Here is a 25082-nt window from a genome sequence, read left to right as displayed (position 1 = left end):
GGTTAATTCCAGCCATGTTAATTTTCAGGAAGCCCTCTTTTATCTTTCACATGATAAGTTTTGATTGCACTGTAGATAAATAGCAAACTACTACAGTGATATGTATGAGTATTTTTGCTAGGATCATTTTATTTTGTCTTTTAGGCACAGCTTATCCATAATTAGAAAGGAAAAAAAGTCATATGACATCTTAGGCCTGCAAATTGCTTGTTTAGCAATCCAGTATATGCTGGTATTGTGCAGGGTTAGGGTTTTATTGCTGTTATGTTTCTTGTACTTTGGTATACTTGATTTGTAGATCTGATTTCATAATAGTAAATCCTGTCTAAAATTTCACTAGGGGAAACTTAGTCAATAGCCAATGAATAATTAAAGTATTCCCATTTCTTGCATTACATGCAGTTTTAGGAAAATGACGTTAAGGAATGTGACAGATAAATACAGATTTAATTGTTCTGTTTAGATAGGCGGATTGTATTTAATCTTTTCTATTAAATGTTGTTTTAGAATTGTTCGTCAAATGGCACAGGAGCAGTTCTTTTTAATGGCTACCAGGTGTTGCATGGGACAGAGACCTCTCCTTTTCTTCATTACTCTGCTGTTTACAGTTCTAGGGGTAAGTTACCCAGTTGAAGGCTTTGGTACAAATGTGAATCTTTGTAAAAGTACTAAGACAGAATATTTGCAGATGAACACAAATTTCTGTTAACAAATCAGTAAGGTATAAATTCCTTTTGACATATAAGTAAGCAGCACAATCAATTTCTGTTTCAGTTGGAGAGGGGTGCTGCAAAATAAATAGAATCATATATGAATTACGAATCATTCACTTTTTGTTTGCATAGAGTACTGCCAGAGAGAGAGCTAAGCATTCTGGAGACTACTTCACTCTCTTAAGACATCTTCTTAACTATGCCTACAACAGTACTATTAATGTGCCCAATGCTGAAGTTCTTCTCAATAATGAGATTGACTGGCTGAAAAGGATCAGGGTAAGTTTGTAGAATTAATTTATTTTTAATAATGAGATTTTTGGTGCCTTGCTGTGAAGTACAGTTTTAAGCTTCCTAGATGGTGATGTATATTATTCATTAGAGTATCCTAACTTTCTCTTCTGTGGTAGGATGAAGTAAAAAGGACAGGGGAAACAGGTGTTGAAGAAACCATCTTAGAGGGTCACCTTGGAGTAACAAAAGAGTTGTTAGCATTCCAGACACCTGAGAAGAAATACCATATTGGTTGTGAAAAAGGAGGTGCTAATCTCATTAAAGTAAGTTCAAGTTTTTTGAATTGTGGAATTTTGAGTGTCATTTATAAATAAGTAGAAAGATTTTTTTCTTGTAGTTTGTAGCCATGAAATCCCCAATCCAACTGTTTGAAGAGAGTTTCTTATTGGAATTAAAAAGAGGAAGAAAAAACCCACACTTAATTCATAGGAGTACTTGGCATTCTCATTCTTCATGAGCTGTGTAGAGTTGCTGTGAACTAGTGAACTTCTTCCAAGATTCAACAAACATCACACGTGGATAGTGAGCTAGACACAGGATAGACCTGTTTAGAATCATAGAATCACCAAGGATGGAAAAGACCTCCAAGATCATCCTGTCCAACCATCCACCTGTCACCAGACTAAACCATGTCCCTCAGTACAGCAACTAAATGTTTTTTTGAACACAGTAGTATAGGACTACTGTCTTTCATTATGCTGTATTTTTCTTTCCTCCATGTTTCTAACTATTACTGTTAATGTTTATGGCAGGTTTGAATAAATGCAAGACATCTGAGCATCTCTTTAATTAGACATGGTTTCTTTACATATCTGATTTTTATTATGCAGCAGTGTTTTTTTTCCAGCAGTAACTGATAAAGGACTTTGTAGATAACACTGATTGGGCAGAATTAAAATTACTGAGCAAGGACAATATAGATTTATTTTTAATTTGAGGGGAGGAATTTGCAGTGAACTGCTTTAGAATAAAAGTTATTCTTTCCTAAATGTAAAAGCTCATTAGGATATTGGTCTAAATTTTAATTCTTATCTTTAAGTATGTCTCCAATTATTAGATATTCATTTATGTAATAACTTATAACTTGTTATAGAATAGTGTTTATTTTTACGATAACAAGTGATTTATTTTCTTTTATCTTTTTCAGGAATTGATAGATGATTTCATCTTTCCAGCATCCAATGTTTATTTACAATACATGAGAAATGGAGAATTGCCTGCTGAGCAGGCCATACCAGTCTGTAGTTCACCAGCTACTATTAATGCTGGCTTTGAGCTACTAGTTGCACTAGCAGTTGGATGTGTCCGAAATCTCAAACAGATTGTAGACACCTTGACTGAGATGTATTACATAGGTACAGCAATCACTAGTATGTAATTTTTTTTAACTATTTCCTATTTTTTAATATATATATTATGTATAGATTTTGTTTGTATTATCAACTGAGCTAATTTTTTTTTACACCATGGTTTTAATGTGGAATGTGCTTTATTGTAAAATTGGGCCTTTGGACCTTAAAAAAGTTAGTATAGCCTTCATTTGTTCTTCGTGCAGTTAGTAAACTGACTTCGCAAACTGTGTCTACTTCACTTTGCCCCTACTAGATCCCAACAACCTTATTCTGTCCCTTTTTTTGTTTGTTTGTTTGTCTCATTGTTTCAGGCTTTGCCTAAGCAGTCCCAGCACCTCATCAAATTTCTTTTGCTTACTTTTAGTGCCTGCCTCCTGGTTGCTCACTTGATCTGTTATTCTTATCCACACAGCTCCACCGTCCTGTTTTTAGCACCATACTAGTGCTCTGCTTTTGTCATAGCCTTTTCTCTATAATTTTTCTTTCCATTTTGGCCTTGTCTCTGCAGTGCTCTGCACTTAAAGAATTTCATTCTCATTGAAGAAAGATAATAGCAATTGCAGGACATACAAAAAAATACAGACAACTTAGTGTTTCAAAAGCATATAGTAAATGAAATCTAAGCTTGTTTTCACAGGGATGGCAAAAATCTTTTAGATAACAGATTTTTTTTTCATCAATTGAAAAAAGATTGATTTAAAAGATTTTCTTTAAAATGAACAAACTAGATCGTATTTTGTGCATCCCTGTATCCCAGTATGGGATAGCTAAACTTTTCAAGTGTAATATTAACATGGGAACAAATAGGCTGGTATTGGAAACTTCGTTGCTTAAATGTGTAGATTTTAGCAAAACTATAAGCAACTAGAAATAGTTTTCCATAGTGAGAATAGCAGTGCTGCTTGCCTTGTTTGTGATGTCAGTCATATAGTCACAAAGTCATTTGAGTAGTTACGTATGAGATTTTTCAGTCTTTTGCTGTTCAGTTCCATCTCAAGTGAACAAATGAGCAGATTTGTGGTTTTACCCCTTGCCTCATCCTTTTGTCTTCACCTTTTTCTGTGTGAAATTCCTTGTGTGCTCTCAACTAGAAGGATTTTATGGTGTTACCTTCTATTTAAATATTTGATAAGGATGCTACATCACTGTAGAACGCTACACAAAATAGTACACGTGTATGAACTGTACATACACTAAGGAAAGTTTGTGTACTTTGTTGTCATTTGTTTATGTTAAAAATCACAGCACAACAGATAGTGTAGGAAATATGTGATTGTAAACGTATTCTGAAGAGATGTTAGAAGTGTAAAGGAGAAGGCTGAGGAAAAATCTTTCACAAGGTATATAGGTAGCACTATTAAAAAATGCTTTCCTGGCAAAGGAAAGTGAGGCGTAAGATAAATATTTAATGTTAAGAATACTACAAATTTATGAAAGTCTTATTAGTTGGTTATATGTTCTAGTTTTGTTACTTGCTAATGACAGATCTGGAATGCTTAAAATAGAAAATTTGCTAGTACTGATGGGAAGAGTTATGTTTTGTCCATAAATAAGCTATTTTTTCAAATATAGCTACTGTTTTAATTACAAAATGGAAGAATGTGGTGTAATCTTAAGGTTATAGGTAGTGTTATGATTTATTAAAATGTGTTGATTTTAACAATTGATGTTCTAGTGAAGTGTTTTTGTTAAACTGCAGCATGATACAGACTAATACTAATTTTATGCAACTGTCCTTTATACTACAACTGAAAATCTAATACTTTATAGCAAAGTAATTTTTCTAATTGCATTCTGCTATTTTTTTTCCTAGCTTGTGAAGCGCTTACAGAATGGGAATATCTACCACCTGTTGGGCCTCGACCACCAAAGGGATTTGTAGGATTAAAAAATGCTGGTGCCACTTGTTACATGAATTCTGTTATTCAGCAGCTGTACATGATTCCAGCCATCAGGAATGGGATTCTTGCAATTGAAGGCACAGGCAGTGATGTAGATGATGATATGTCTGGGGATGAAAAGCAGGACAATGAGGTAAATTTAATTAGGTAGAGCTTCTTTATCATCATCATCAACATTCTTTTTGATCCAGAGTTTATATTAAATTTAAGTGACCAGTCATTTTGCTTTCCACTGCTAACGGGGGGGCAATCGTATAATATTCTTATGTGAGTAGGCTCCTTGGCAGAGAAACAGCTGAAAAGATACAAGTAGCCGAGTTTGCAGAATTCTTCCTCGTGTATATAGGCCTTGAATATACCATGTGTTGCTTCTGTCACCAGAACTCAATCAGTGCATGCAAAGACAGTGTTTATTTCTTTTGATTGTTAAAATCTAGGAATAGATCTGTAAGGGATACAACCAATTATTAGGTAACTAAATACCAAATCTAGTTACACAAATTCTCTTCTGCTTTTCAGAGCAATGTTGACCCACGAGATGATGTGTTTAGCTACCCACATCAGTATGAAGACAAACCAGCATTGAGTAAAACAGAAGACAGAAAAGAGTACAATATTGGAGTCCTGAGACATCTCCAAGTAATTTTTGGTCATTTAGCAGCTTCCAGGCTACAATACTATGTACCAAGAGGGTTTTGGAAACAATTTAGGTAAATAGAAAATTTATTACTTGATATCTGTTTGAAACACTGAAATGCAACAAAACAAATTGTAGTAGAAAAAATCATATTAAGAGCTGTAAATTAGCAAAACCTGTGTAGATTTGTATTTGTTATCCTACCTTTTCATCCTTCTGTGAAATTCTGTTAATAAGTCAGAATTCACAAAAAGATGGTGATTTGGAATTCCAACAGTTTTTGAGCTTGGTGTTTAATCTCTGAACAAAGTCTGAAGTTACACACAAAAGGCACTTTTCTACTTACTGATAAGTAACTGTCAAGAACAGAGTGGTAGTTGATATATTAGATCACAAACCAGTAGTTTTACCTGTAAGTTCTTACCAGTAAGAAGGGATTAATAACTTCAATAAATCTTTATTAAGGAATTATTGAGGAACAGGACAAAATGCATTTGACAAGCATGTGCTTTCGTTTTCAGACTCTGGGGTGAACCTGTAAATCTGCGTGAACAACATGATGCTTTAGAATTCTTTAATTCCTTGGTGGATAGTTTAGATGAAGCTTTGAAAGCTTTGGGCCATCCAGCAATGTTAAGTAAAGTTTTAGGAGGATCCTTTGCTGATCAGAAGATTTGTCAAGGATGCCCTCATAGGTAAGTGTTTGAGTCTACTTATAGAATAAATAACCTTTGTTTTATGAAAAAGATACAATTAAGATGCTCTAAAGCAGACAACCTTATAAAAGCGAGTGGAGAATCAAGACTGGTATGTCAGTTGTTTTTTTTTTTTTTTGAAGCTCATAAAATTTGCTGTTTTTCTACAGCATTCATGTAATTGTCTTGAAGTGTCTTTAAATATTTAAATAAATATTTAAATTTTAGTTAAATTTTGTGCTGCAAGCAGTTGATCTTCTTACAGTTAACATCTTTCTGATCATAGAATCATAGAATGGCTCATGTTGGAAGGGACCTTAAAGCCCACCCAGCCCAAACCCCCTGCTGTGAGCAGGGTTGCCAGCCACCAGCTCAGGCTGTCCAAGGTTTCATCCAGCCTGGCCTTGAGAGCCTCCAGGGATGGGAGTTCATTTCTGAGTCATAGGACAGGTCTCTCTACACATTACTATTGAAAATACTCTGTGGAAAGTGACTGTTCAGCCTTAGCCTTCAATCAGTAAATAAAAGCCAGAGAAGACTGATTAAAAACCCATTTTGTTGTGATGATCTTTCAACTTCAGTTGAGTTTACATGTGGATTAAAAGAACTTTTCTAGTTTCATGGATTAAAATGTGTGACCAGAAAAACTATTGGAGTATAGCAAATTAACAGACTTTGTGAGATACCAGATAATATTACTGTTTTAAGCATTTCTAAATACTAATGTATTCACTGTTATAAAAGCTTTTGTATGTTTCAGTGTGTATCAGAGAATCAGGCCCTGTAGGATAATGCTGGAATGGATGCAACCTTTTGAATTTTTCATTACTTCTTTATCTGTTGAAAAATGTATCGAAGATGTCTTAACCAGTTGTCTCTCAGCCATTTCTGGTTCATTTCTAGGAGTTCCTTGGAAGGTTTTATCACAACACAGCAAAAATCTACACAAATAAGCAAAGAAATTTTTATGAAGACAACTATTTAGTTCTATTCAGTTAGAAAAATCAAAACGCTTTTCTAAAATGTTTTGAACTGTTGTGTGTAGGCATGAAACAATTTTTGTACAGTATTGGTCTAATTGCTGATGGTAAACCTCTTTAACAGACACCTGTACGGATACTGTAATGTAGCTGTAGGCAGACTGCAATTTAAAAAAAGAACTCATCAATGTAAGCTGAACATGTTTTACCTTTCTCTTACATATATCTGTTCATTTTTATTCGTTTATAGGTACGAATGTGAGGAATCCTTCACAACTCTGAATGTAGATATAAGAAATCACCAAAACCTTCTTGATTCTTTGGAACAGTATGTTAAGGGAGATCTATTGGAAGGTGCAAATGCATATCATTGTGAAAAATGCAACAAAAAGGTAATGATTCTTTATATATAAAATTTGTATACCACTGTACTGATATGGCTGTATTAAGTTCAGTCTTAGAATTTGTTTAGGAAAAAGTTATAATTACTGAATTTGGCTGTTGGTAAGAGTGTTATGAATAGGAGCTTCAAAACTCATGACTGCTCATGTCCTTTTTTTTTTCTTAGGTTGACACAGTGAAACGCTTGTTGATTAAGAAGTTGCCTCCAGTTCTTGCCATCCAGTTGAAGCGATTTGATTATGACTGGGAACGGGAATGTGCAATCAAGTTCAATGACTATTTTGAATTTCCAAGAGAGCTGGACATGGAGCCTTACACAGTAGCAGGTGTAGCTAAATTGGAAGGAGATGACGTAAATCCTGAAAATCAAATAATACAAAATGAACAGTCAGAAAATGAACATTCTGGGAGCACAAAATACAGGCTTGTTGGTGTGCTTGTACATAGTGGCCAGGCCAGTGGTGGACATTATTACTCTTATATTATCCAGAGAAATGGTGGAGATGGTGAGAAAAATCGATGGTATAAATTTGATGATGGAGATGTGACAGAGTGTAAAATGGATGATGATGAAGAAATGAAAAATCAGTGTTTTGGTGGAGAGTACATGGGAGAAGTATTTGATCATATGATGAAGCGTATGTCCTACAGACGCCAGAAGAGATGGTGGAATGCTTATATTCTTTTTTATGAACGTATGGACACAATAGACAAAGACAGTGAACTAACAAAATACATTTCGGAACTTGCTATCACCACTAAACCACATCAAATTAAAATGCCATCAGCCATCGAACGAAGCGTACGGAAACAGAACGTGCAGTTCATGCATAATCGTATGCAGTACAGCCTGGAGTACTTCCAGTTTATAAAGAAGTTGCTTACTTGTAATAGTGTCTACTTAAATCCTCCTCCAGGTTAGTATGCTGAGAATTTGGTAATTATGGATTAATTTCCTGTGAGAATAATTTTGATTGCGTTGTCAAGAATTTGTTTAGTCGAGGACAACTTTGCACATTCTGCTTTCGCTGTTTCTGGACTTCTGCAGTTAGACATCTGTTGTTGAGTTGGTCATCAGTGATAACATGCCAGAGTATGTAGTAAATACTGCTTAGTTTATATACTAAGTTATGTTAAAATACTTAAGTCTACGGGACTTTCTGCTGAAGATAGTTCTGACAAGTGAAATGCTGAATGATTGGTAAGCATCTGTAACCTGTAATGGTAGGTTTAACATATGCTGATCTTAAAGCTTACATTTTCAAATAGAACAGAAATTTTGATGTTTCCTTTTAAAATTTGAACATGATGTCGGACAAAATACCAATTGTGAATCAGTTGAAGTATTAAAACTAAATTACCTTTACTTTGTTTACATGTGAGTATTCTGTTTTTTCTTTAGGACAAGATCATCTGTTGCCAGAAGCAGAAGAAATAACTATGATTAGCATTCAACTTGCTGCTAGATTTCTCTTCACCACAGGATTTCATACAAAGAAAATAGTCCGTGGCCCAGCTAGTGATTGGTATCTTGTCTTTTCACACAACTACAGTTCTGGAAGTTCAATGTCTTTTGAAAGATCATAGTTTGTGTGCATATGACAGTGAAGTGTCAGTGGTCCATCCTGTTTTCTGCCCCTCTCCCAAATATGTGGGGAAAAAAGAGAAAATACTGGGAGGGAACTGAGCCTTAAAATAAGCTACTGAGCTGAACTGCTTTAAAATTCATTTTTAAACAGAGTTTAAATCTGCCCTTTTGTCTGCTTTTGTCATTAGATTCTATATTTTTAGAGTGAAATTAATAAGTTATATATTCTAATATGAATTCAGAATCTTGTTCGTAGTTCACTTAATTTTAAACAGAACTATTTTCAACCCAGTTATGAAGCTTTTATTTGTTTTCTAAAACTGTTACTTTCAGATTCTAAAACTATAGATTCCATATATCCGCTTATATACATTGCTATGAGGCCTGTAATTCAAATCTGTGTGTAGTATAACTAACGGTCCAGTTTTACAACAGCATTTTAGTTGTCTTTAAACTGTTAGTTTGTTCTGGGGAGAGGAACGTGGGTACTGTTAGAACTAGGAAGAAAATCTCGTATTTGTTTACCAACAGCTATAAAGTAGTTCTTCACTATGTGGCAAACATGTGCCTCACTTTTTTCTCTAACAGCAACTTTCAAAACTGTTATACCTGTTATTTTAAGAGATCAAGAGGCATTGAAATATTGCTGCTGAGAGGACAGCAGTCACGAGTCCTCTCCAAAACAGGCACTTTACTGTGTTTTTTTTTTTTTAAATTTTCTCTAAATGAGAATGTGAATTCCTAACATGTTATGTATTTAGTTTGTAGTCTTATACATAGCTTATGTATGTTTTGCTGCTCAGCCTCTCCCCCAGTCTGAATACAGAGGAAATGAGAGCTACCTATTTAGGACTGCATTTAGTAGTAGATGGGAGGTCAGGGAATGTAATTCTTTTGTTGTGGTTTTACTTCTACTATCCATAACAACAGCTTAATACTGGAGGTTTTTTTTAATTCAAAGTATTTTGGTTTTTCAGAATCATCTGTGATTGTAACTCATTCATCTGACTGTAAACACTTTGTGAGCAAAAATATGTGGGGATCACCTTTAAAGTATATTTTCAAGTTCTATTAAAAAAAAATATGGCTGTCAATTAGTGTCTCTAACCTGTATCATCTTCTGTTTCAGGTATGATGCATTATGCATTCTTCTCCGTCACAGCAAGAATGTACGCTTTTGGTTTGCACACAATGTCCTTTTTAATGTTTCAAACCGCTTCTCTGAGTACCTTTTGGAATGCCCTAGTGCTGAAGTGAGGGGTGCATTTGCAAAACTTATCGTATTTATTGCACATTTTTCGTTGCAAGATGGACCATGTCCTTCACCTTTTGCCTCTCCTGGACCTTCCAGTCAGGTATTTAATATGAAAATATTTGGAAATGTATTCTTATCTTCATTAATAGCATGTAATATAAAGTTAATTCAGGAGTAGGTGTTTACAAAAATACTGTAAACCCTGTACAAAAGCCTGTTTTGCACTACTTGACATTACTTGACCAATTTTGTGAGAGTTGCTGTCAGAGGGGTTCGGTTTCACATCATTTTTAAATCTCTGTCAAGACTAAGTAGTGAGAACTTTGAATTTACTTAGAAGTATGACACTACAAAATAAAAGTAGGTAATTAGATAGTGTGAAAGGAAGTGAACCTTTGTTTTCCATTTAGAATTTTAAAAAAGACATGTAGGAGTTTTTCAGAGTATTCAAACCTGGCTGCCATGGAAGAAAAAATTCAGTTAAAAACTTGTGTGTGCATAATTTCTCAGGCATGTCTGATATTTAGTGTAGCAAGTGTTATTCTCTGTATAATACTAAGATACTAGCGGGTTCACATTTTCTGTCATCGTAGAAAGTATAAACTAAATAAGTAACAGGTTCAACAATTAACAGTACAACTTTCTTTTATAGGCTTATGATAACTTAAGTTTAAGTGATCACTTACTGAGAGCGGTACTAAATCTTCTTCGAAGGGAAGTATCTGAACATGGGCGGCATTTGCAGCAGTATTTCAATCTGTTTGTGATGTATGCCAACCTAGGTAAGCCAATTATATGCACTATACTGATGCAGTGTAATGTTTTTTTATTAATGTTTTAGATTTCCAAGTAAGCGCATGAGGATCCAGTTTTTCAGTTTCAGGCAGATTGTTAAGATTAATTAAGTCATGTGAATGCTTTCTAGAGAATCTTTGCTCCTCCAGTTTGGGTTTTGAGGCTTATCCTTCTGAAGATTGCAGGAAGACAACATAAGAAGCTTATATCTATGAAGCTGTCCTTCTGAGTTCTTGTGGGGATGAAAATACGGGAAGATAAATTATTCTTCATGCAGACCTCTTTTGCAGGGAGGTCAGGAAGTATGTGGGAGTCTTGATGTTTTTGGTCTGAAGAAGTTCAGAAAGGTGGAAGTTCAGAAAACAAAAAGATGGTTTTTCCTTAAAGTAGAGTAATGCAGCTGGTCATGTTTTGTCTGTGTGTTCCAGTTGTACCCTTTCAGCGTTAATTTCAGTTTAGTTCAAGCAGGAATTTCACAGCTACAAACGCAAAACATTAGCTCTACAACACTCTTTCCCTTTAAAACCTCTTTGGGAGGCTGAGGAAATAGCTCTATGTCTGTTCTTAAGGCATCATTGCTTGCCAGAATGCTTTCACCAAAGCATCATATGAGGTAAAAGAATGCAAAAATCAGGAAATTCCACTGTAAGTTTATCAAATATTGTCATTCGTCCAAGATAAACATTGGCAAGAAAAGAGAGTGTTTTTGCAATATAGGAAGGCTTAAGTGAAATTCTCCCAAACTTGGAAAAGTGATTCTTTTCCTAAACACTAGTGTCCTAAACTTACTGATGAAAGATCAAATTAGGAATTGAGTGTGATCTCCCATTAAGTTCTTTTAAGTTTAGCTTAGAATGCAAGGCTGGTAGGACTTCTCTATATTTGCAGGTGCTGTATTTAAGATTCATCCGTCACACACATGCTGTAATACTACTGACATGAGGTGACTGTCAGTTTTGGAGCAGTAGATGTGAAATGCTGGCTATGGCCTCTGCAGCATCAACCATTTTTGCTATGGGTCTTAATTTTATCCAGCACTACAAAAATAGTAATAGATACAATTTTAAAAGTATGAAAACAAACAAACAAAAAACCCACTTAAATTCTGGATTGTGTTTGTTCTTTGCCCAGAAGAAAGTCATTAGCGTGTGTGCTAATAACTTGATAAAATAATATCTGAAGTAACAATTATAACCGAAGGTAATTCTTGCTGTTGAACTGAATCAGCTCCATTCACATTAATGTGAACATCTGTATCGTGCTTTCATGTAGCATTACCCTCACACTGAAAATCAATGATAAACTGTTTCTCAAGTGGGTTAAAACATTGTGCTTCATACTTTTACTCTCAGGAAGAGCAATTAAGAGGAGTAAAATGCAAATTGAATGAATAAAAAATTGCTTCTGCACTTCCAGATTGAGGGTAATCATAGTTTCTGACTGAGTAAATTTCTCACTAAACTGTTCTTACTTTTCCCAGTTACTTGGATTTTCTGTCAGGGGCCATTTCTCATGTGGTAGCCTATGCAACAAAGTGTCTTTCTGTGCAGCATTTTCTACAAAAGATACAGTACTACTCCATAGTAGTAGTCTGGACTCTTCCTTGTATTCAAATATAAAATTTTCTCATCTTTTGTGAAGCAGTATGAAGTCAGAAGATGGTTCCCTTGGGAATTCTACAACGTTTTACAATATATATTGAGCAGCTCAACCGTTGCTGGTTATCACCCCATACAGGCTACAAGTCTGAGTTTTTGTTGGATTCCTTTGTGCCTAAAATGTTAAACAAGTGTATCAGTCCAAACTCAAAACACACAAAGTTTTGGAAGTTCTTTAAAACTGTCTACCTTCACAAAAGGAATTAAATTTTATATCTGCAGTGTAACTCTAGGTAATCATTTCAGTTTCACCTGTACTGTATGTTATTTTGATAAATCTTTCTGTTAGGCAGATATTCCACCATGACTGGACTTAATGTCGTTATAGAAAAGAGATGGGATTCTTCTGCTTTGACTTATTTTTTTCTGAATTTTTTTGTCATACTGTGCATTTGAAACCCCACAAAGATAAACATGGAAATATTAAGCAATTTGAGTCAGCCAGTTGTGCTTGTACAGTGTACAAGCTGATGGCATCTGTATGGATGCAGAGTGTGTACTCACCAAAAGCTACAGTACATCCTTCCTGCTACGCTCTTAAGTACTGTGAATAAGATTGCCTGTTTTGAGAGATTAATTCAAGCAAGAGAGGCCCTTTCTATAAAGAATGTAACTATGAAGCTAACGTAACTAAAAAAGTACTGTAAGAGAGCTCTAATAAGGTGCTCTCTGAATTCCTTCCTCTTATTACAGGGATGATAGGTAAGATTCAGTTGTTTTAAAATAAGAAAAAATTTTGTGAATGTGTGAGAAATCATGACTTACAGCCAAACTGAGAAACAGTATACAAGATCAGAAGGGACATATACCAGATGTAATGGTAGGTATTTGCAAGGCACCTTTGAAGTGAAACCAACTGATGTTTGAGTTAGTTGGATTATTGATCGGTGTTGCGGATTTTTTCATTTTTGTTTTGTCTCAAATTGATTTTTGTCATGCTTTTTTTCATTTACTGTGTAGTATGACGCAGTTGGAGATGTCTTAAATTTGTAACTGATGCATCTATGGCATAATGGAACAATCACAAAATATACTGTGGGGGTCTTCATCTACTCCTGAGCCACGTAATGATCACCTCTGGGGAAAAAAAATAAAAAGAAACACTATTTTTTGTCCCAAAATAAGCACAAATGCTAGTTACTCAAGTGCTAATGAGTACTGTTCAGAAATTGTTGTCATTTACAACTCTAGTTCAGCTGAAGAAAAACATACTGAAGATAATTTTGTGTACATTTTACTGATTTTCTTTTCCAGAATACCTAATAACTACAATAAAACCCAGTAATTGAGAAGTTACCAATTGCGTAGTATTTTTTTCTGAAAAATGTATTGTCAGTGCTAGAAATAAGAAACAAATTTTCACTCTGTAGGTGTAGCAGAGAAGACACAACTTCTGAAACTAAATGTTCCTGCAACCTTCATGCTTGTGGCTCTGGATGAAGGTCCGGGCCCTCCAATTAAGTACCAGTATGCTGAACTGGGGAAGCTGTACACTGTTGTGTCACAACTGATCCGATGTTGCAACGTGTCATCGCGGATGCAGTCTTCTATCAATGGTATAGTGAATTTTACATTTTCCATAGATTAATTGGATATATCAGTAAATGTATTTTGTGCACCTTTTGTTATTATGTAGACAATGAATTAGTTGAAAAAATGCCTGCCTTCTGTGTTTAGCAGCTCCTTTCATTTGAAGACAGAAATCTTTTTTTTTTTTTGGTACACAAAATTGATTTGATACTGACATACTTAAAAACATGTAAAACAAAAATCAGTTCTAGAGTTTGTACTTTGTGGCTTATTAAATAAAGATAGAAGAAAACAGATAGTGAAGTAGTTACCTGTTGATGCAAAATATTACAGATTTTACAATAGCTTAAACTGATCGCAAAGACATGCATAAAGATCTTTCAGTTCTGAGTAGGAAATGAAATAATAAATGACTTTCACATTACCAGGACAGAGTAATCTGTGCACGGAAAAAACTGTACTAGGCTCTGAAGTAGCTGAGTGGTTATTGGAGAAGAGAGGTCGTTTTGGATAGCTCTTGAAAGTTCACTTGGTGCTCATTTGCAGTCTGAAAGACAAATAGAATCCAGCACTTTCATTTACAAATGAATCAGCTAGAAATTATCATAGAATAAATCATTAATATCCTCACTGATTGAAGACACTTTGCAGTTACTTTTGAGAAATGGTGACAGAATACTGGGCTAGGTGAATTTTATAGCTTGTCTTATAACCCGTATATGTATGTGTTCTATATTAAGTATATTTTAGAAAACCTAATTAGGAATCTCTAGAGAAGCTATTCAGTGATAAACTCATTACAGCTCAATGTGTCAGGCAGTAAAGTCAATAGGCTAGAATGTGCCATAGTAAGAATTAATGAAGTGAACATTGTACTGTGCTATAATAAGCTGCAGAACCATTTGGTAACTTCGATTTGGTTTTATTTCCAGTATATTATTTGATGATAACAGCAAGAAGATATTCTGCTTTTGAAAATGAATCATATATTCACTGTATTCACAATATACTAAAAATGTGTTTTGTGTGAATGTTATTATGACTATTAATTATGATTACTATTTGCAGAGCTAATTTATTTTTTTATTTAGCATAACAAGCTAGGAAAGTTCTCCTTCGGACTTCTAATCATCTTCAATAACTAAAAATTGAACACTGCTACATCAAGAAACATCAGGAGCAAATCAACAGTGTTTCCTTGTACAAAATTAACACTACTGAAGAAGCTGTGTTAATTCTGATTTTTTCAAGAACATTATTCTATCTACACTCTAGAGATTCAGACTGGAGTTTTCTACCAGCTGTTCCTATAGTAGATTTAACGTGTCCTTAGATTTGATGGATTTGGAGTGTATTATACGAGCCTGGAAGCAGATTCTGAAGTAAGAGGTTTTCGCTGAGAAAACTTCCAGCAATTCCTCCTCTTGCATATGAATCTGTCTTCAGCTATTCTGCTTTGGTTGTCACAGTATAACTTTATCAGAGAGTAGCAGCTTTATCTTAGTCAGCAAGAGTCCAGCTTTGCAATTAGAAAGTTATTTCATACCATTGCTTGTTTCAAAGCAAATTGATTGTTGTGTGTTTTGCTTTTTTTTTTTTTCCTTTCTGTTGTTTACTGATTAGTTACAGCGACTTAGATTTTGTTGTTTACACACAGAAAGGATTCTGGTACCTTTTCATCTAGAATAACTGCTTGTTGCAGGTAATCCTCCGCTTACCAATCCCTACGGTGATCCTAATTTGTCTCAACCAATAATGGCACTTCAGCAGAACGTAGCAGACATTTTGTTTGTGAGAACCAGTTATGTGAAGAAAATTATTGAAGATTGCAGCAATTCTGAAGAGACCATCAAATTGCTTCGTTTCTGCTGTTGGGAGAATCCTCAGTTCTCTTCCACTGTACTAAGTGAACTTCTCTGGCAGGTAAAAACAAATGTTAGAATAAGGTTGAGCATGCGAGTGTGTATGATGTAAGATACTGTATTTATATATGAGACTCTTATCTAATTGAATACTGAACAGGTGCTTGGTAAATAAATGTTCCTTAAGGTGGTATCTTTTATCACTGTTCTTACTCTTGTGTGTATGCATCATAGTGTAGTATTATGAGAAGTCCTTTTATAAATTTAGGAGAGCAATAAACATTTTTGAGTTAGGAGCACAAGGCTCAGGGCTCTGTGTTTGCCCCTTGGGGGTCTGTATTAGGACTGATAGTACTTAATATTGCAATAGGAGACATGGACAGAGTTGGATTGAGTGCATGCTCAGCAGACATGTGGATGACAGCAAGCTGAATGGTGCATGTGGATACTCCATAGGGAATGGATGCCATCCAGAAGAACCTAGATAGATTTGAGAAATGCACCCACAGGATCATAATATGGTTTAATAAGGCCAAGTGCAATATGCTGCACTTGGGTTGGGGCAATCTCAGATATAAGTAGATTAGGGAATGAATGGATTGAGAGCAGCCCTGTGGGAGGGCTTGGGAGTACTGGTGGATGAGAAGCTCAGCATGAGCCAGCAGTTTGTGTTTGCAGCCCAGGTGATGAAAGATATCCTAGGTTCAGTCAGAAGAGAGGTGGCCAGCAGAGTGAATGGTATGGACCCATTGGATTGGGTCCAGAGGAGGGCCACAGAGATAATCAGTGTTGGATCACCTCTCTTGTGAAGGCAGGCTAAGAGAGTTGGGGTTATTCCGCCTAGAGAAGAGAAGGCTCTGGGAAGACCTTAGAGCAGCCTTCCAGTATCTAAAGGGGGCCTACAAGAACAGTGCAGTGATAGACATGATCTATTGCTTTTAAGCTAAAAGAGGGTAAGTTTAGAGTAGATATTAAGAGGAAACTGTGGGGATGGTGAGGCAGTAGAACAGGTTGTCCAGAGTAGGTGCGAATGACTTACCTGGGAATTGTTCAGCCACTCTGTGGATGGAGCTTCAGACAACCTGATCCCTCCATGGCAGGGAGGTTGGAACTGAATGGGCTCTATGGTGCCTCCTAACCCAAGCCACTCTATGAAAGAAGTAGAGAAGGTTGATCTCTAAGTGCAATTTGTTCATTTTCAATATATAATCCATATAACAGCTTGTTTCGTTAGCATCAAACTTTGGGATATTTTATAAAATCTTTTCCCTTTTATTTATTTTGACTCTGCATGTAAGGTGTTTCTTTTGCAAGTCTGCAAGACGTACTTGGTTTCAGGCTCAGGAAATAATCATTGTTTGGAACTGCTTTGTTTTTCCTTCGTAATTTCTGTAAGGTTAATCACACTCTTCCACTCTGAATAAAGTTTGTTTCAACTTTAGCTAGTTAAAAGCTAGCTTTTTCTATGTAAACATGAAGTTTTTCTGCATCCTTCTGTTTGGCACTTGGGAAAAAAAAAAAAAGTGAAAGTCAATTTACTGATGTTTTACTTAGCCATGTATTTTCCAATTTAGTATAACCTTGAACATACTGACTAGAAGTAACAATATCAGTGGAAAATACTATTTTGTAATTTTACTTTTCTAAAGGTACTTTTGAAGATAACTTCTCTGCATATCATGCCTGGCACTTCAGTTGTGTTAGAAATTCATGATGAAACACTTCTTTATAAAACCTACCATTAATTTAGAAAAAAATCTGATGTTACCAGCATTTAAAGTAATAATAGCATGCTCTGCATCTAAAAATATCCCTTACTTTACCATAAAATTCACTTCCAATGAATTGTATTCTTGTATTGCTCTATGTAATCTACATACTTTGAAGAATGCTTTCTTGTTTTCTCTGCATTTTTACTTCTTAAGGTTGCATATTCATACACATATGAGCTTCGACCTTACTTGGATCTGCTTCTGCAAATCCTATTAATTGAGGATTCTTGGCAAACTCACAGGTTTGTAGTTACCTATCTTTTTATCATTTGTTACCACTGTGTTTGGTTTGGCCTGTTCCCCCGTGATTCTGCTGCTGATCCTTTCAAGAGGTTAGTTTTGGAACAAAATACAGGGAATAAAAAGCATTTTTTCCCTTTTATTACAAATTTCAAGACAACTTGAATCTATATTTTTTTAACCTTTCTTTTTTACTATTAAGGAATTTGCAACTCAGTCCTATAAATTCAAGGTTTTTCATACAGAGGAGAATTTTACTAATGTGCCAGTTAGGCTAAACATACTCATGTTTACTATGTTTGCTTAGACTGATTCCTGCAAGCATCTAATTTTATGAGGATTCAGTGATATCCTGGCCTCGCTAATACACGTAGCAATCATAGGAATGATACTAAGGCATGGATGAAGTGTGAACCTGGGAGAAAAGCAGATTTCATAGATGGGAATATTTTGTGTGATATCATTTCAATAGAATTTTATCTTTTAAAATAATAAATATTCACCCAGTTTCAAACCAAATTTTCATGTCAAGGGAATGAGGCTTATGAAAGGTGAGATTAGGAAAATGTAATTATTACAAATACTGACTGTCTGAGAGAATACATAGAGGTTAATTCCTCAGAAGTTTTACACAGCAATAGGTGAGGTAGCACAAAATAAATGTAATCAGTGTTGTACTCAAAATATTCAAAATTTCACTGTTTCATATTTGATGAATATTGGCAATACTGGATTTACTAAATAATTTGCAACCATGTCCCATGCGTATTTTAAATATTTTGAGTAAGAGCACGCTTGATTTTAAAACTGTCTGCACAGTGAAATTGTTGGAGTGAACTCATAAATACGTCCCTGTAGATGTAGACTACTCTCAGGATTTCAACAGTTGCCTAGCCTTACTCTAGAAGATATTCAGAGAGAAGGTGGTAATCTGGCTTACCACACTCCAAATCCTGAAAGCTAGGGGGGAGGGGTTTCTTCATTTTCCTTATTGGAATTACTCTTAAGGTAAGGGATGAGAGTACCTATCGTATGCGGGCTTTTCATGTTTGCATATGTATGTAATGCAAATATAAAGCGGTTTGTTTAGATGTACTTCCTTCTAAGCAGATGTCCTGTCCAAAGTCCACAGAATGCTGGAGGATGGGCATATTTTAGAAAGTGTGAAGTAAAAGAAAACATACTATGGTGAAAATGTAGGTGACAAGCAAGCTTTTTAGAATAGTACTATGTTTGAAATAATGAAGATATGAAGGAGGTTAAATGTGGTGTAGCTTTCACTATACTTGAAGATATACATCATTTTGTATTCAAGACTGTAGTCTCAAGAATAACAGCATTCATTGGATTCATGCTAGGCTTCAGCAGAGGAACATAAAGTGTCCAACTGCAGTCATCTTCTGATTTATTGCTGTCATTAAACAACAAAAAAAAGAATAGTGTAACTGTCCATAATAAATAGTAATCTCATATAACTTCCAGGAAATTAGAATCATATGTTTTTTAACAGTGTGCATCCTTCAGTGCTTCTTGTATTTTCTTATTGGGATGGCTGCTGCCATTCTTTGGCATCGTGATTTGACAAGTCAGTGCCCCAGTTTGGGGATAATAGTATTACCATGTGCCATTACATTAAATCAACCAAAGCTCATTTTACTTTCTTGATGAATCATAGAACTGAATAGAGAAGAATCATATAGGTTGGAAAAGATCTTCAAGATCACTTGTCACCTCAGAAAAGAAGCCCACACTCCCCTTGCTGTGGTCTGATTGAAGAGCAATGAAGTCTTCCCTAAGCTTCCTCCTGCAGTCCCAGTTCCCTCAGCTTTTCTACATAACGCTTTTCTAGTCCCATCATTGGCTTTGTTGCACATCACTACACGTGCTAGAGCAATGCAGTGCACTTCATGGAGTGAGGCCTAGGTTGTCAGCTGCCTGGAGACTATTTGCTGATTGTTGTCAGAAATGAACAGGAAAGAGGACAAACAAAATAGTTTGTCCTACAGTGAATGTAGCTCTTAGAGATTTTAACAGCCTAGGTTCTGTGTTCTCCTCCAGTGTTTTTTTCAAAACCAAAAGTAAGTGAATTGGGAAATAGTGCAAGAACTGAGTGTGTCAGTTAATTCCTTTATCTGCTCCCTAAAGAGTAGAAGGCAGAGAATGTGTGTTTGGTTTCAATGATTGTCTAAGTCCCTTATGCACTTGCATGTATACCATTCACTTCTCTTCAGAGGAGCTGCATCTAAAAGGCTTTATCTTGAAGATCTGTAACATAGTTCTTCTGTCAAGGATTTAACTGTTCCAACTCTGTAAGAACATAATGAATTTAAAAATACAGTTTTGTAAATGCAGTTTATATTAAAAAAAAAAAAATCAACAATACAAAAAAGAATCACTGTTGTGATTGGTTTTATTTTATTCAAAGAGCTTAAACTGTTGACTGGCTTAAACATTACCAAATACTTGCTGAAATTGTACATTCTGTATGCAACCGATCAAGTTAGTCTCCTAATTTCAAAAATTAGAATATTCATAATATGATTTACCCCTTTGATAATTACACTGTAAGTGAAGATTTCTAACACTGGAATATTTTTGTAGGATTCACAATGCACTTAAGGGAATCCCAGATGACAGGGATGGACTATTTGACACCATTCAACGCTCCAAGAACCATTATCAGAAAAGAGCTTACCAGTGTATAAAATGCATGGTAGCCCTCTTCAGCAACTGCCCTGTAGCCTACCAGATCCTTCAGGTAATAAATTTTGTTGTCTCTTGCTGCTGCTTTTTTCCTGTTGTCTGTTTAAAAATATATTCAGTTTTCACTGGCTTGACAAAATTATGGCCTTCAAGTAAAACTCATGTAAACCTTCTGATACACTGACTGATTGTCAGTATATTGAATTCAGAGTGATTTGATTATACTTGTCTTCATGTGATGCAACTGCAGATCCTCTTATACTTCATTTCAGTTTTGAAGCTTATATCGTGTGGAAAAAAAAGAGTCTTTGGAACAACAGCATATAAGTTGGTGGTCTGCTCTCTTGAAAGGCAGAAGTATTCCTCTCTTGAAGTACAGAGAAAATAATTTCTAAATGCTAACTTTGTATCTGCAGAGTAACGGAGATTTGAAGAGAAAATGGACCTGGGCAGTAGAATGGCTTGGAGATGAGCTTGAGCGTAGACCATACACTGGCAATCCCCAATACACCTATAATAATTGGTCTCCACCTATACAAAGCAATGAAACATCAAATGGCTACTTCCTAGAGAGATCACACAGTGCTAGAATGACTCTTGCAAAAGCTTGTGAACTCTGCCCAGAGGAGGTAAAGAATTATTTCAACATGGGTTAAAAATTTGGAGTAAATATGTCTATAAATAAGTGATTGATAAGGAGTTTTGTTAGCTTTAGTTATGTATTCATGTTTTTATCCACCTCTATTACTGGTTTTACAGACATCCGTCAGTTAAAGAATTAGTCTAGAATTGAAATTGATTGTTTGAAGTAGACTACGAGTGATTAAAAAGTCTATTTTTCCAGTACTATGTTGATAGGTGGGATTTTAATACAAATACATAATAACCCTAATACAAATTATTATATATTATATATACATATTATATCATTTGTATAGATACAAGCTACAGGTGACACTGGGGGTGGGGGAGTGTTTTTTCTTAGAGCATGCCTGAAAGGATGGCTTGCACAAAGCATTGGTTCTGAATAGAATAATCTTAATGTGTTTTACTTGAGTAAATGAATGTTTTTTAAAACTTCAGGAACCAGATGATCCTGATGCTCCAGATGAACATGAGTCTTCTCCACCTGAAGATGCACCACTGTATCCCCATTCACCTGGTTCCCAGTATCAACAGGTAAAAGCTTAAGAATTACTCAAGCCCTGGGTTAGCTTTTAACGTTAGCATTCACGGTAACTCTCATTACAGGTGTTTAGCCAGAAGCATGTTACTATCAAATATCACCACTGGAGAAATAAAGATTCAGATTCATTTTGCCAGGAACAGTGTCCCCATCACTTTCATGAGAGAATTTTAATGTTACCAGATCGGAGATTAATCATCCATAGAAACAGCAGGGGGACAGATGTCATCCCAGGCTTGTGCATATGAAATTAGATTTTGGTATTTGTTTGTGTTGATATTTTGTGAGTTGCTTTCTCGTTTTTGAAATTCAAAATCAAGCTCAAGGCCTGATTTTGGGTTAGAGTTGATTATAAGGCTTTCATAAAAGTGGATATCTTTGCTGTGTGTAACTTGTGCGATGAACATCGATCTCCAAATTTTAAGTACATACAACATGTAAATTTGTTTTAGGCTAAATGGCTGCTTAGTTAAACTTTTAGTGGAGAGACAGATCTAAAAGAAATCTTTACCAGATATTTTGACTGACTAAATTAGTAGGTCCCCTACTTAGTTTCCCTTTTTCTTATTCCGATTAATTTTATTTCTTCTGAATCTGCTAATTTAATTTCCTCTCCTGCCCAAACCCATTTTCCCTCCATCTTGCTTTCCTTACTTGGTGTTCTCAGCAGAGCAGTTGGTAAGTTGTGCGGATTTTCCCACTCCCTTCTGAGCTCCTGAGTTCAGACACGTACTGTAACCCCACCATTACCTGTGTGATGTGTTCACTTCCTTGCAATAGGTGGCATTTTTCACTAACACACACAATTTCTAATTCATGTTTCTGATTTCTCCACAGTTGGTTAAACTCTGTGTAACAATAGGTAGATGAGGTATTTTCATTTGCCAGGTGTGTGTATAGCTTTTTAAATTGGGACAGAGCATCTGGAGAAAATGACTGGTCTAGATTTCATTCAATTCTGTAACATTAAAGTTTTCCCATACATCAATGTATGTTACATAAATACAGGTCTGCTTTTTCCATTGTCGTAGGGAAAACATGCACACCAATTGAATCTGTTCATAAAGTATGTGCACAGTTCAATATCCAGAGCACACAGGCAGTCCATTTTTCTTGCTTTTGCTTTGCATGTAAATGTTCTTTAGTCAAAAGCTAAACTGACTGTTTAATTCATCATTGTATCTTTGCAAGTTAAAAATCTAATTACGCTGTGTTAATTAAAAAGGTAAGTGGAGGATGTGATTCAGAGGAACGACGACGCTGTCGTGTATGTTCCTGCAAATACCGCCACACCAGGTGTTGGGTGTGCTCAGTGATACTTCTCAATAGTTTGGAGCTAGAGGTGAAAGTCCAGTAACTGGTTAGTAAACAGATTTGATTTAATGTCCTTTTAAAATGTTTATGCTTTGTTCCAGAATAACCATGTGCATGGACAGCCATATACAGGCCCGGCAGCACATCATATGAACAACCCTCAGCGAACTGGCCAACGAGCACAAGAAAATTATGAAGGCAGTGAAGAAGTTTCCCCGCCTCAGACAAAAGATTAGTGAAATGCACATAATCAATTAACTTGCTCCATCAAGACTGTGCACCCAGGCCTTACAGTCCAACCTTTCTCTGTGTCTGGCTAATATTTAAAACTAGAAAAACTATTCCTAATCAACATGGAGTGGAGAGTCTATTCACTGTCTTATCTGCAGAAAATTGCTGTCAATATATAACCCGCCTGCAGTGGAAAGTGTATAGTGTTTTGTAATAAATGGCCTGATGCTAATGTGTAAATGGCAAAGGTGTATATAGTATATTAATGTTTGACTGTTAATTCTTAAGCAAGAAACATTTTTTTTGTCTTGATGAGACTCACAGATCTACAAAAACAAAAAGTAATTTCTTGATATATCTGCTGCGCTCTGCGACCAGTGTTGCCTGCCTCACGGCAGTTGGATCAACTCCTTTATGAAAAAGCCTATCCATGTCAACCACAAAAATAGTTTCATGTTAATTCTTTGCCACTGGAGTCGATTTTACTATGAGCAACGTAATGGCTGGTAAACTTTTAATTATTTGGTTGATGTGGAAAATTGGTGATGTAACATTGTTTCTAGATCTTTTTTCATTGCCTTTTTCATTCTGGTATTAGGTTAATCACTTTGAAGCTATAGTTATGCTGTAACATTTAGCATGGCTTCACACCAAGTTAGTGTAGCCAACGAGGGGGGAAAAAAGTGACAGCAGTTGTCCCAATGTGACAACTGTATCGCTCAGAACTTTTTCTTCTTACACCTAGACTATAAAATGGGGAGGGAAAATGTGACAAACAGACAAGTGGTTTTCAGTTTCACATATGTTCCTCACATCTGATGTTTGACAGTTCTGTCTCTGGGTGGGATAAAGAACACTTAGTTTTCAGTAATAGGAATTTAAAAGATTTAAAACAAATATGCAAAAATTTGCTATGCCAGGATGCCTGGAGCATAATAGACTGTATTTGGTGTGCTTGTTTTGTTTCTTTGGTAGAGCTTATTAGATAAACTTCTAACACTTTCCTTCTACTGCATCCCAGTGAAGTGGAAGTCAACAAAATCACACAGTACTTGTGAGTGCCACTGCACCAAGTTAACTTGCTGGTTTTCTGCTCGTTCACAGTTCTACTTGAAAGCGAGAATTGTCTTAGCTCTTTATCCATATGCAGGAGATCTTAACATTAGAAGCAGGGTTTAATGAGAAGAGAAACTACTGGTTAGTCAAATACAATTCTGAGGTATCTCTATTCCAGAATAAACATTTGTTTAAAGACTTCGAGAAACGCATCAGTAAATACTGTATTTAAATGAAAATTGGTAACTTGAATGTGTGTAATTTTTTGGAACCTGTCTAAAAACCAAATACCCCTGCAAAACAGATACAGCCCACCCTATACTATTTAAATATTTTGCTGTTTTATTTTATAGAAATTATTTTGCTGAATTCACAAATAGAATTTGATTTAAGAAGAATGTTTTGTCCTGTGGTGTGTGTTGATTTTTTTTGTTGTTCTTTTTTTTTTTTTTTAAATAGACTGCACAGAAAGGCGAATTCTGTGCAGTGGCACTATGCTGAGTTCTGGAACAACAGTCACATTGAGATTTCTGTGCACAAAAAAAAAAAAGAAAATAAAAAATTGGCCCATCAGAATAAAATAATCAGGACAATTACACTGTAAAAGTTTCTTAATGTGATTTATCTTGTACTTTTTGTATGTTTTTATATATACATATATATATTTAATGAGCACAAGCTTGATGGTGTTTTTTACAAATGAGTTGATAGAAACAAAGCTGCTTATCTAATTAAAGGTCTGTAGTTTTGAAATGAACCAAGGAAAATTCAGTCGCAGGCGCATTCTTAGGCATTTTTAGGGACACAGAAGATTTTAGAATATGCTTATGTAGCAACGATCACTTTTATGCTTCCATGTTTTCTCAGTGCTCAACTTAATTCAGATTTTTTCATAGTTTTTTAGTAATGCCATTTTAC

General features: G+C 35.4%; 1 protein-coding gene across 2 annotated transcripts in view; it reads left to right on the top strand.

Moving 5' to 3' along the window:
* USP9X (ubiquitin specific peptidase 9 X-linked) overlaps nt 1-24770 on the top strand; it is a 100118-nt gene extending 75348 nt beyond the window's left edge. The window contains exons 27-45 of one of the 2 annotated variants that reach the window (XM_031594584.2): nt 508-616; nt 846-992; nt 1124-1270; nt 2155-2362; nt 4173-4393; nt 4780-4970; nt 5419-5592; nt 6823-6964; nt 7141-7891; nt 8377-8500; nt 9692-9917; nt 10470-10599; nt 13641-13826; nt 15503-15723; nt 17588-17676; nt 20276-20432; nt 20794-21006; nt 21461-21556; nt 22979-24770. In XM_031594584.2, coding sequence (XP_031450444.1) covers nt 508-616; nt 846-992; nt 1124-1270; nt 2155-2362; nt 4173-4393; nt 4780-4970; nt 5419-5592; nt 6823-6964; nt 7141-7891; nt 8377-8500; nt 9692-9917; nt 10470-10599; nt 13641-13826; nt 15503-15723; nt 17588-17676; nt 20276-20432; nt 20794-21006; nt 21461-21556; nt 22979-23113 — 3667 coding nt within the window. In that variant the 3' untranslated portion in view covers nt 23114-24770. Of the gene's footprint in view, nt 1-507; nt 617-845; nt 993-1123; nt 1271-2154; nt 2378-4172; nt 4394-4779; nt 4971-5418; nt 5593-6822; nt 6965-7140; nt 7892-8376; nt 8501-9691; nt 9918-10469; nt 10600-13640; nt 13827-15502; nt 15724-17587; nt 17677-20275; nt 20433-20793; nt 21007-21460; nt 21557-22978 lie in introns of both variants that reach the window. The other variant, XM_031594583.2, reaches the window with a different exon arrangement.
* The last annotated feature ends 312 nt before the right edge of the window (nt 24771-25082 follow it).

The sequence above is a fragment of the Phasianus colchicus genome, chromosome 1 (genome assembly GCF_987193195.1).
Source record: "Phasianus colchicus chromosome 1, bPhaCol1.hap1.1, whole genome shotgun sequence".
Taxonomy (NCBI): Eukaryota; Metazoa; Chordata; class Aves; order Galliformes; family Phasianidae; genus Phasianus; species Phasianus colchicus.
The sequence above is the reverse complement of the archived record's forward strand: the minus strand, read 5'-3'. Positions and strand labels throughout refer to the sequence as shown.